General features: G+C 42.4%; 1 protein-coding gene across 4 annotated transcripts in view; it reads left to right on the forward strand.

Moving 5' to 3' along the window:
• Positions 1–357: 357 nt before the first annotated feature.
• slc12a5a (solute carrier family 12 member 5a) overlaps positions 358–13,027 on the forward strand; it is a 145,243-nt gene continuing 132,573 nt past the window's right edge. Inside the window, exon 1 of one of the 4 annotated variants that reach the window (XM_068594993.1) lies at positions 358–890. In XM_068594993.1, the coding sequence (XP_068451094.1) occupies positions 716–890 (175 nt within the window). In that variant the 5' untranslated portion in view covers positions 358–715. The remainder of the gene's footprint in view (positions 891–13,027) is intronic. The other 3 variants (XM_068594992.1, XM_068594995.1, XM_068594994.1) reach the window with 3 other exon arrangements.

The raw sequence follows: 13,027 nt of genomic DNA on the forward strand, positions 1-13,027 counted from the left end.
ATATTCGTTGATTTATATTTCATAATATAAAAAGTAACTAAATCTGTCAGTTGAATGTGGAAAACACATGCTTCCAAAAAGAAGTAGGATGGAAGTAGTGCCATTTGTAATCCAGTTTCTTTTTTTTCTTTTTTTTCTCTGAATGCATTATTTACACATCAAACTATTTGTCAACAAAAACACACTTCCACTCAGCAGCGCTTCTTTTACTAACATATCTTCATCGTATATTCTCTGGTTGCCTAGCAACGCCAATTCGGAAACGGGGATTGGCTGCTTCGCTTTGAATGGCCACCATTAACAATAAATTATAATACGAGATTAAATAGTTTGCACGATACGGCTTTAAATGTAAAGTAGAACAAAAGTGTTTGTGTTGGGTTTTTTTTTGCGTGTGTTTTACATTTTTCCTTGAAACGGCTCCACAAACACGGTACTCTTCAGCTTTAGGACCCAGGGGCGCGCGGCGGCACCAGACACCGGTTGATGAGACGGTCCAGTCGGCATCATACGTCCAATTACCCGACAAAGAGCGGCTGCTCGCCCCGGTCAGCGTAGTCTCAGGTCAACTCGTCAGACGGGTAGAAGGTGGACTACAATAACCCAGAGAAGCAAGAGCAATTTCCTACCGCCTTTCTTTGTCCGTCAACCCACCCCCCCTCCCACCAGCCACCGTGGCAAGAAGACCCCTTCGCTGGTCTCACCGGCGACAACCATGAGCCAGAGATTCACCGTCTGCAAGAGCGACGGCGACCGGCGCCCCTCGGACATCCAGGGGGAGGTGAACCAGCTGTTTGAGGGGGACGAGCCCCCGAGCAGCAGCAGCGGCGGCGGCGGCGCGGAGGGGGAGGATGCTGCCGGTGCCGAGGCGGTGGTGGTGGTGCTGAAAGGTAGGGGGAGACTCCTCAGCCGGCTTCACTCAACCTCACGCTGATTGTTAGCTATGGCTTGTATGCTAGCAGTCTTGACGCCCGCCTCCTGCTCGGTGACAGGACATCGTCTGTGGACAGATGTGTGTGACTGGAATGTGTGATGTTCACAAAGGGCACTGTCTGGCCAATAAGTCATTTTGCTCATATTTGCAATGTTTCTGTTTGCATCAGGATGTCTATGTTGACAAACCAAAGCAGGGTATGTTTTTTTAAAATTAGTTTTTCAAGAGTTCTGTTAATTGTGTGTGCTTGCTCCCACTGTTGTCAATATTTACATAATGTGTTTATTCTTTTACTCCACAAATCATTAGTAGTCACTTTGAAGGGCATCAGTTAATTTGCTTAGTGACTCCATGGTCAGACAGCAGCTGATGCTCTTCATCTCTCCATCTGATTTATAGATTTATACTGTCTTATATATATAAATATATAAAAGCGGTAATGAATTCCCATGCTCGCAATTCTACTGCGTGTGAGCAGGGAAACTTCTTTATTCCCTTGAGGATGAAAAGGAAATACATCAAGTGTGTTTCAACTTTGTGGCTTGGCTTGGATATACTGTTTGAGCAAAATACTTTTATTAGGTAGTAGCTTGCAGAGTGTGTTATCTGTCTGCCACTCATGAGAATTAATTTGATTCGAAGGGCGAAAAATAGCTGGTCAAACCTTTATCTCTCCAGTTAAATTAGTGCCCCTCTGAGTCGTCCCAGTCCCGTCTACTGGGAACCAGGGCCATTGTTGTCACTCACTTGACTGAAATAATCAATGTCCTGTCAGTCATTTTCTGAATTGAATGCAGCAGTGCAGAACAAATGGTGGCAGATATTCCCATCATGCCAAAAAAAATGGAAGCCATTGCCATTGCCAATGATTAGCAGTAGAAAAGGTGCAATCATTCAGGCCCATTCAAGTGCAAATGCAGATTTAGCTGAAACTAAATCAATATATTAATACTGTTTTAACTTATGAAGACTGACATATTAATGGCAGGTCAGATTTATCAGCCAGGCTCCCTAGATTCCCATAAATACATATATATTGCAGCTCTCGATTGTCTGCGCCATTTCGTTTCTGTGCTTTTCTCTCAAGTCTACGACAGTAACAGTAGGCAAACCGTTACATATTTGGTCAGAAGCGGTCTTTTCTGGATTTATATGACTACCATTACACCTTTCACTTCATGATATATATTTGCCCCTCTCACTGGATATATGAGATGTCATCGCCTTGTCATGTCCTTCCTGCTGCGCCAAGGTTTAGCAGCGCTGACAGATTTCCGCTATTAAACCAGCCGGCCACTGAAATGAGGAATGAAAGCTTTTAATTACCAGAGCAGCACTCCCCTTCATTGCTACAGAAAGCCTTGCAGGTTCAAAACATGCCGTTTCAGTTGAATTAACATAAGCCTCCTCAGCATTTCTCTACTTGAATGCCCCAGCGTGCACCAATCATTCCTCTGGACATAAAAGATGGCTGCGTGGGTCACACACCTCACCGTCTCCTTATGTTTCCCTTAAGAGATGGAGAGCATCTTATTGAAGGACCTCCTCTCATGTACGCTATATGTTCTTGCTGAACTGCAGCCTTGTGGAGACTGAAGTCTCTGCATCCACTTTGCTGGTTGCCATAGTGACACAGTACATTTTTCATCAGCGTTGTCTCACAATAGGGGGAAAACACTCCAGATGAAGCAAGTACCTTTATGAAATCATCTCTTGCTGCGTGGTGTGGCATTTTCTCTCATGATGTTCGTTCCGTGTGGCATGGAATAGAACAAAAAGGTGAACTATATATAGACTCACCATCAGTGTTAGGATAATGATGTAGTTATAGACACTATCTATGCAAAATATTACTGGTATTAGATGTGATGAATCTGTTGGTATTTATTTACGAATTGATTTGTTTGTAAAATATTGAAGACCATTGTGAAAATTGTCCATCACAATTTCCCTAAACTAAATGCGACATTATAACATAACTACTTTTATGTGACCAAGAATCCAAAGAAATGCGTACATATTCAGTCATACGAGACAAAGAGCACAACAATCTTGACATTTGAGAAACTAAAACCAGATAATATTTGGCATTTTATCTTTATCAAATGATCCTTCTAGCAAAATAGTATTTTTTTGTTGACTGACTAATGATTAATTGACTGATCTTTGCAGTTCTAGTGCACAATGATGGATATAGCAGTAAATGTAAATCTTTCTTCCAGGGGTGCGTGGAATAAGACCTTGAACCTGTTCATGTCTGAATATATCTATGCACTTGCCGATGTAATTATGCCATTGTTAACTGTCTACCCAAGCGCCCATTCAGTCTTGTTCTTATTTTAACTGGTGGGACCCGACCAGAACAATCTCTAAATTCTCCCCCCCCCTCTGCCCTGGACCCGTGATCCGGTTTCTATTGATTCAGAGGGAGGTGTGAGCTCAGTCGGCTCGTTCAGCCAATGTAGTTGAAGATGACTGGCTGCAGCAGGGAGGAAGATCCTCGTCTGGCGGCCAAGTGCCCCCCCTGCCCTTGACCTTGCAGTGGTGTAAAGGGATATATCTTCGTTAGATCAGTCGGGCTCAGAGGATTGGGTTTCATATGGGTTCAGAATGGGCTGGGCGTTGCAGTTGGCAAAATAGTGAGGCGTTGCAAAATTCCATGTCATTCAGAAATCTTATATTCCCAACATATTTATCATTTAAGCCTGCAGTCATTGTTTTTTTTTTGACACTTGGATTGAGCACAGCTAGCTGTAAACCCAACCTAGTCATATTTTTCGCTTGACAGAGACGGCGTGCATTGATTGACATATCGCATATTATCACGTTTCTAAGGTCGGCGTAGTCTGGTGAGCATAAGCAAACATTCATTATGAGTTGTGTGTCCACCTGATGAATGCAAATAGATTATTCGCTTTCCCTCGATCTCCGTTCGGTCTCCATCGACTATGTTCACCAGCTAGTTGCTAACCTTTTTCTGTGAAACAAAGCTGATGAGAGCGACGAGTGCAAAACAGTACAGCTGTGAGCCGCAACACCCAAAGAATTAGCTGAAAGATGGTAAAAGGCCCTGTAGAGGAGAGTCACTTGATAATAATAAGTGGGTTACACATTAAATACAGTGTTTTCATCCATTTTTAATGCAATATTGATTAGAGCAGCTGTGAAATGAGAGCGTATGCTGCTCAAATAGGTTGGACTCTGACTATAACTACCTGAATGAAATATCGTTTTTACACGAGTGAGCAGACCTCCATATGTCTGAACTATTTTGGGTGATTTTGGCTGGTCTCTCTTTAACAACCCCATCTATTACTGATGCAGTCCTCCCATGCCTCGGCTCCTGCGGTTTTTAGTCAAGCTGTGATTGCTCCGACAGTCTCTAAATTTCTGTATGTGTGTACTTGCGCCGTATAGTTTTATTCATGTATCAACAGTAACTAGCGGGAGGCTCTCAAAATGAACATGTTTGACGTTCTCCAAATCTGTCCCCGGAGGATTTTGGTTCATGAGCAGAGCAGCCGACTTGGCTGAGGTTTAATCCGTGTCAGGATGTTCTGTTTCCTTGTAAGCGAATACAGTCCGGAAGACAATGACACAGCATGGGAGCCCAGCGACAACAACACCCACAACCGGATAACCTCATGAACGCAGCAACTGTTCCTTTGTCAACAAAAGCAAACATTGGGGGTTGTCAATCGCTGTCAAATCTCTCATCTTTCTTGTAAAAGATGTACTCGTCTCAATATTACTTTTGAATTAAAGTAAGCCTGCTGGTTCCGACTAAAGATGCAGATCTTAAAAAAAAACGGCCACGAATACATACTTCCATTTCATTTTTTTTTTAATTAAATCAGCATCAAATGTGGTATTTGTTGGGGGACTATTCTCCACATACTACTGTTATTAGTAAGTCAGCTGAAATCCGTATCCAGCAGTGGCTGCCAGCGATTGTGCTCCCATGATAATGGGCTGTTGGCCGACCAGACGGAGGATTGTTTGTGTGTTTATTCAGGCATTTCTGCCCCTGTGCTGTAATGAATGCCATGTAAATAATAGAGAACCTCTTTGATCTAGAGGTGCAGTCGGATGGTGAACACAGATATTGAGTCACAAAGGGCCATTGTGGATGACTCCCATTGAAGGATTAATATAGTGGGATGGCTGTTTATAGTCACGACTGGGAAGAGTGTGGACACCTGATTAGGATTTTTATGGATTATTTATCAACACCCGGAAAGCCTCGTGTAATCGCAGCTTTTCCTGTCACGACGGGAGAAATGTGATACTGAACATTGCATTTTGTTGTCGTTCACACAAAAAGAGATTAGGTTGGAGACGTGAGGTTTTGTTTGGATAAAAGCTACATTCTTTTCGTCTTTGAAATGCATGAGGGCCTCAAAGATATTTCCAAACATCGGAAGTGCAAACCCGGCTACGACATCCTTGTTTATTAGTGTTAATTCAAGACCAATTTACCAGTTTGTTTAGCATGCGTTTCATGGTTATCCAGACTTGCCCCCCTCCCGGGTCCAGGTTGTTTGGACTGTTGTTAGCTGTATTGTGTTGCTTTGAAAATACACATATCAAAGAATTTCTCTTTTCCAGCTGCCAAATAATGCTAATCGGTTTGACATTCAGTCTAATACGAGCGCCCTTTGTAGCGGTGTCTGCAGTGATTGTTATTGCAAAGGCCCTTTTACTATGAAGTGTTATGATATTTAGTCTGCCTCCTGTTGTTTTGTGCACATTGAGAAACAAACATACTTCTTGTCTGCAAAACAGGAGGCCTAATGGTTTCTATAATCAGATGCTGCTGCTAGAAACAAAAAAGGCAATCAGTCAAAACCTTGGGGTTCATAGCAGTTTAATGGGATTTAAATGATAGAGATTGCTTAGCTGAGGTCATCTCGGAGACTTTAAGGTGCTCCTTGTGCTCGGCATTGCCCTGCTTGAGATTCATAGTGCCACACTCTTGTCTTGAAGCCTTCCCAACCACATTATCAAAGCTAGGCTGGGAATTTAAACACGGGAAAGCCTTTAATGCTCGACTGGCTGTACCATCTCTGCACATTTTCTTTAACTGATGCACGTGTGTGTCTGTGTGTGTGTGCTGTAGTGGTGGTGGGAGAGGAGGATTTGGAGGCAATTGGTTGGTTTCCAAAGCACCTGGTTCCTCATTTTATCTAGTACCCTTGTTTCAATACTGTTGTTGACTGACATCTGTCTCAATGCAACACAATGAACGTGTCTAGGTTTGTGTCCATGTCATGTGCTCGGATTGGAAAATATACTGCACTTTGTGACACTACAATGCACAAGGGCAGAACATAATATACATTGTTGTTGATAGTGAGTGAGGCAATTCCAAGAACGTTCTTTTAACGGTTACATTTTCTTTTTGTATAACATCCGTCAGTGGAAAATAGAGATGCATCGATGCCGATATCGGTCCGATTCTGACTGACAATGAGCCGATCTGGTATGGGGTAACATTATTCTAATAAATAGCAAGTCAGTACATTTATATCTATGTATTTATTTGTTATATTTTGTTTCATAAAGTAATGTTTAAGTGGAGCCGGATGTTGTCTTACACATACAATAATGATCCCAGTCACTTCTACTCCAGTGAGTTATTCATTAATGGCTGGAATTGGATTACTCGCTACCGGCTGATACCCAAAGACCAAATATTATTATTGTGACTGGAAAATGTGGGATTAGTGCATTCCTGGTGGAAAACTATCATTTCCGTTTGGTGCAAACAGTGAAGTACCTCTCGTTTCTTTTGCATTACCTGCCACAAAAATGAGCTGTGAAGATAAATCGAAATTGTTTAAATGAAATACTTTTCTCTGCACCCAGTAAACCTCGTTAACCTTCCACTTAGCTTTCGTTGTCTTCCCGTCCATCTGTCCTCCTCCTGCTGTAATGGCATTTAATGGTTTGAATCCCCCCCCCCTTCACCCCTCCACCCCAGAAGAGCCATTGATTTGTCATCTAAGCGAGCCATTAAATGCCATGGCTCCACCGCCATCATTCACTCTGTTCTTCTGCCACACATGGGACCAGCAATAACGTGCGGATCGATACAGCTCATACACCATTACCTATGTATGTCCAGCCGCTGTCTAATTATCCGTTCAAATTGAATCAAGTGATTAGAGGCTTCTTCGGGGGGATGGGGAGTGAGACGTACGGTTTACCAGAGAGGTGTGGTGACATTCAGCAGACAGCAGAGGGCAGCCAGTTTAATGTTTTAAAGTTGGAGACACATGAGGCTAGATGTGCAGCTTCTGCAGAGCGCTCGAGAAATCCTTCATCCTTTTGGTTTCGACATTTTATGTCAACATTCAACAGACATCTGTAGTTCAAACAGCTGCTTCTTGCATGTGCAGAATGTGTTAAAGTCCATCGGAATTGAATCGAAAAAGGCTGAACGTGACAAATGAATTGCTCTGCAGCGACCCAGACAAGTGTGTTTCTCCGCTGAGGCAACAGGGGGCAGTCATGTCCTAATCAAGACGGCCAACATCTCCTATATTCCCTTCAGTCTGAAATCATGTGGTCGAAAAAAACTGATCCAAGAGAGAAGATCAGGAAGCCAGCGAATTACACAACAGTCTGTGTTGTGTGTGTGTGTGTGTGTGTGTGTGTGTGTGTGTGTACGAAGGTGCGCGTTAGGCATACGGCAAGTGAACAGAGCGAGCGTGTGCGCGTGTGTGTATTCTTGTACGTGTCTCTGTGCGCTCGTGTGAGGATAGAAGGATGAAGTAGTAAGAGAGAGAAAAAGGTAACAGCTCAAGAGGGGGAGTAAACCTCCCTTAGCCCAGAAATCCTCGTGCCATTATGTAACTGTGTCTGCAAATGGGGGGAGGTGTGCACGTGTGTGCGTCTGTGTCTGTGTGTGTGTGTGTGTGTGTGTGTGTGTGTGTGTGCACGCACGGTGGGGGATTGGGACCAATTGATAGAAAGTGACAAAATCCTCCTCACATGCAGGCAGGCTGCAGGGCAGACCTCAGTGATACTAACATGGGATGAAGGAGGGGAGAGAGGAGGAGGAGGAGGGGAAACCTCAGCGGGGGGGAGAGGTAGAGCGTTCCTCCTCGACCACGCAACTCGGACGATGACACATCCGCCACAGGTCCACAGATCCAGCGACTTGGACAACCGCAGCTCGTTCCGCGGCACACGGCCTGATCTGCAACCTTTACGCTGGAGATTTCTAGCGTGTCTGTGTTCTCACGTAGTCACGAGCATTAACATCCCACATCCAGAGCAGCCTGTCGGGCTGGTTTCACGGCGTCCTGTGAGAAACGGCCACGAATGTCTTCAGAAAGGTCTTTTTCCAGAAATGTTCTCACGCTGCATTTCGTGTGTATTCTCTATTTTATTCTCGCGGACCAGAAATAGGGCGCGGATGTTTCCTGGCATTGTTTCCTGCATATTGCATATTTAGCATTGTATTCACTGAAACAATTTGTCGCTTTAATTGATTAGTCAGTCGACAGAATATGGCAAAGACTTCACTGGTTTCAGCCACTAAAATGTGAATATTTGTTGTGTGTGTAGTCTTAGTCTAAACAAACATGGGTTCTCATGATAGGTCTTTGACTTATTTATAATTCAAATAATTGTTACAACAATATGATGCTACCATTAAAGCCTAGAAGGAAGAATATTCTTCTGTGAGGTTGTTTGGGGATCAAATTCAAACTTGAACGGGATGAAATAATGTGGATTTTACCTGCGATGACGGTCGATCTTCACCCCCGTCTCCTGTTCCATCGCATATCAGTGACATAGCTGTAATTTAGGTTTGGTTTTTGCGTTGCATGTGTCACAGCCGGCATATCATGGCATTGCAGTTAGTTTCATCACTCTGAATGTATTCATTAGTCCCGTGGGATCCAACTTTACTCGGCTCAACGCCGTCAGGATCTGTGGGCAGTGAAGTCTCCAAGGACTCTTCTGCTCACATTTATCAGCTGAACCCAGGGGGGGAGATTCACTAAACACTTTTGTGTAGCAAAGTTTGTTGTAATATTTCCCACCAAAACAAAAATCAGCTCTATTTCAACTATATTTTAGAAGCTACTAAATGAGACAATGACTGGGCATAAGCTACCTTTTTTAATTTCAGTATGTTCATTTGTTAGACACAGGATGCCACCTGAATGTAAGAGATGTGTGTGTGTGTGTGTTTATGTTTATTACGGTCTGATTTTGGAAGCAGAGCACGCTCCATCTACTGAGGCGATGGAGGCAAAGAGCAGCGGTCCAAAGATGCAGGTCATGGATCCCCACGGGCCTGGGCTGGTATTCAGGAATTATACCAGGCCTTCCTGTCCCCCGGGACCTCCGCTCTGTGTTCTCTCTCTCCCTTTCTTTCTCTCTCTCCGGCCGGGAAACAATTTGGGGCGATGGTGGGAGCATCATTTTGGTCCTGAAAAGGTGAACTGTAAAGGAAAAGTTATATGACGTAAGAGCTGTGCCACCAGCTAAATTCGTTTTAATTATGTGCCCTCGAATTAGAGTTTTGCTTTGGGAATTTTAGTAATGTTTTTGGCTGGCTGGCTGGCTGGCAGGCAGGCACGATGCCATAGTGCTGCAGCAGGCGAGAGGGAGAAGGATGGGCCTTGGCCCCATGTGTGTGCCTCACCGGAGTCGTTCCACTGCCCAGGTCTCTCTACAGTCCACAGGTTCTGTCAGCTCGTCACGCTCAGATGGGGTTACACTCTCCATCACCATTACCATGCATGCCACTGCTGTGGCGCAATGTCAAGAGGGTGACTGCAGAGCCGGCCTGGCTGAACAAGATTTCCAATAACTTCTAATTGTCTTAGACTACATACATCGATTTTGCTCAGAAAAAGGAGATCGTGGCAATTAATATCTTTTAAAAATCCGTTGTTTGCCTTTATGACAGTTCACCACACACCATTACGTTGGCTGGTGCTCTAAATAGGTTAAATAGTCACAGGTTGTCACGTCGGATTCAGACCCTGCAGTTCTGCTCATGTCAACAAGCGCCACCTACAGGCAAGGAAAGTAGTTCCAGCAGCAAAACTAGACAGGAGGTGGAAGGTCGTCACAGAAGTCATTTGTTTTAACGATGATATCGAAACCAACGCTTCATTAAAATGCTCATAGTGTTATATAATAGTCCACTGCAGAACATAGAATATGTTTTTTATTTGCAGTACATCGATGCAAACAAATTTGACTCCACTCAACATCAGAATCTGACGGTTGCTGGCGGGTACGACTTCTGTTCGGTTGTAATTTAAAATGTCCTCATAGTTTCACAGTACATTCTTTCATAATCACTGAACATTTTCATATTAGAGAAGTTGAAGTAGGTGTATTGCGCACTATGTATATGCAGACACTAATGAGCTTCATACTACTTCTGCTACATCTCCAATTACTTGTAATCACTTTTAGTACTTAGTTTGATCTTAGTAATACACTTAAGCAAGACATTATTATATAGTGTTTGTTATAGTGGGCTATTATTTATTCATGTGTTCATTTTATTCAAATTAGGCTTCACAGAATGGCAACTTGCATTGCATGCATGTTGCCACAGATACAAGCATATATACCTACATGCCCTAATAAAGGTTAAACAATGTATAATTGGACAGATAGAAAATATTTTTTGACTTTAAGTCCTGTAGAATACGCTTATATAGATGGATGAACACAGTTGTTGGACGTTATTCTGAGCTTTCTTCTGCCAGTAGACTGTGTTCAATGGAGCTGTGCTCACGTTTTGAGCATTTAGCCATCTCAACATATACTCTGAACAGTGATTCTATGATTTACAATGCTTTTAAGTTACAAGACTCCATCCCTAACATGTTTTCCTTCTTTTAAAACATCCAATTAAAATGAATAGACAGACACATGGCACTTCAACTTCAACTTTGGGAAGTTGTTGGAGGTTTCATGGTGTGAATCAACTACTGTGAGCCTTTGAAAACTTTTGTATATATTATATATCTTTTTTTAAGGAACATCAGTTGCTTGTAAGACATTACAGCATCACTGATATCTTGCAAGCTTTTACTTTTGTTTTCACATGAAGCACTTTGGTTCCATTACTTGGCCCACGATGTCAGCTGACTTCAAATGCGCTGTACACTTCAACATCTGAGTTAAAAAGATGCTAATGTGACTTGACATGCCTCCGCCTTTTGGGTGAAAATAATGCTTTTCTGTTAGATTCCAGCCGCACCAAGCCTCTTGATTTCATTTCACCATATTAAAGTAGACGGAGTATAACATCTTGTGCTCTCATGGCTGTTTTAAATAGCATACCACAGCATTCATATGCATCAGCTCGTGGCAAAATAAACGCATAACATCAAACTGTGTAGGATGCCACGCAATAAAAAGACACATGAATGGTAAATATGGTGATGATAATATTTGATCACATATTCCATAAATTGTTAATATGTCTTCCGGCCTCTACACTCCATAAATGTCAAATCTCAGCAACTAAGAAGCTTTGACTTCCCTCATGTATTTACCACATTGGTGGGTTGTTCATGTGTGCACAGCTTGTACTGTAATTATGATATTTCCAAGAGCATTTGAACACAGCCCCGGTTATCCTCAATGATGCATTCATGCAAGATGGTGAAATGTGTAATTTCAAGCTTCAAGGTGAGCAGAGTTACAGTACAATGTGACATGGTGGATTAAAGCTGTGAATGTAAACGTGTTGAGAAGCTGACAATAGATATTGAAAAGAAAAAAAAAATAATAATAGATGCAGCACACGTAATGAATGTTTCCACAATGATGGCCGACAGAAAGAGGCACACGGCAAATCATTGGACAACAAACAGGCAGACCAGGTGTGGTGCTTCTGTGACGGCTGAAAACATCAATTGATTATTCAGTCAGCATCAGCAACAATTTATAACATCCAGTTTTGATCATCAGTTTTTTATTGCAAAAATCTGGCAAAACATAACTGGTGACCACCTCTTGAATGTGAATATCTTCTTGTTTCCTTGTTTGACAATTGACTGTACCAATTGAGTGGATACCTTCTGGGTTTTGACTTTTGGTTAAAAAAAAAAAGATGTATTGACCAACTGATCAGAAAGTAGAGGAAAAACGGCGTTTGCAACTTCTCAGATGCCGAGATGACTCATTGAGATTCTTTGTTGGGCCCGATCAACTATGCGTGGGAGTCATCAGAGGTCCCACGTTTCGCTTTCCGATTCAATACTATCACGATACTACAATATATAGAGTATTGGGATATATTGAGTATTGCGATATATTACCTCTTTTCCACCACAAATTGTCCCCAAAGGAAAACTTTGTCAGCTATTGTATCTTAGAAGATAACGTTTTCAGTCAGTCAAAAAGTTTATAATTGATATCATAAAAGATCGATACTAGGCTTCCGTGTATCGATAAAATATCGCCACGCAAAATATCGCGATATGTTTTTTTATGCTGTATCGATTTTTCGATACCACCACCCCTACGATCAACCGTACATAACACGAACATAATACATTCACAGGGATATATATATATATATATATATATATATATATATATATATATATATATATATATATATATATATATATATATATCCCCTAACCTTCACTCCTCCATCCGCGGCCTCCACAGACCCCAGAGGTAAACATTTGTCGTATCTCACAGGCTTTTCATTTTTCACGACGAGTCTATTATTTAGTTCCTGATTAGTTCCATATTATTGTTTTCCGTTTCAATTAGTGCTTTTTAAAAGTGCAATCTTCATTCTACCCCGCCTTCCACTCATCTGTTCATCTTCCTCTGCGAGTGCACTGATGTTTATTTAGACACACGGCCACGATAGCCACTCTGGGAATCAGCCCTACAGTTGCTCTTAGAGTGGATTGAATCATGCCAACCCGCTAATCCTTTCCCTTTTCTTTCCCTCTGTGTCGTTTGCTCTCTTTTCTCACCTTCCCTTTTCATGTCACGTGACCTTCCCTTTATCTGCCTGCCAAAAGCTGAGTGCCTCTGGAGTTGTTTCACCGTTGAGTATTTGAAGAATGCACATCATGA

Source organism: Clinocottus analis, unplaced genomic scaffold, assembly GCF_023055335.1.
Source record: "Clinocottus analis isolate CAN_PGR_092001 unplaced genomic scaffold, fCliAna1.0.p SCAF_3, whole genome shotgun sequence".
Lineage (NCBI taxonomy): Eukaryota > Metazoa > Chordata > Actinopteri > Perciformes > Cottidae > Clinocottus > Clinocottus analis.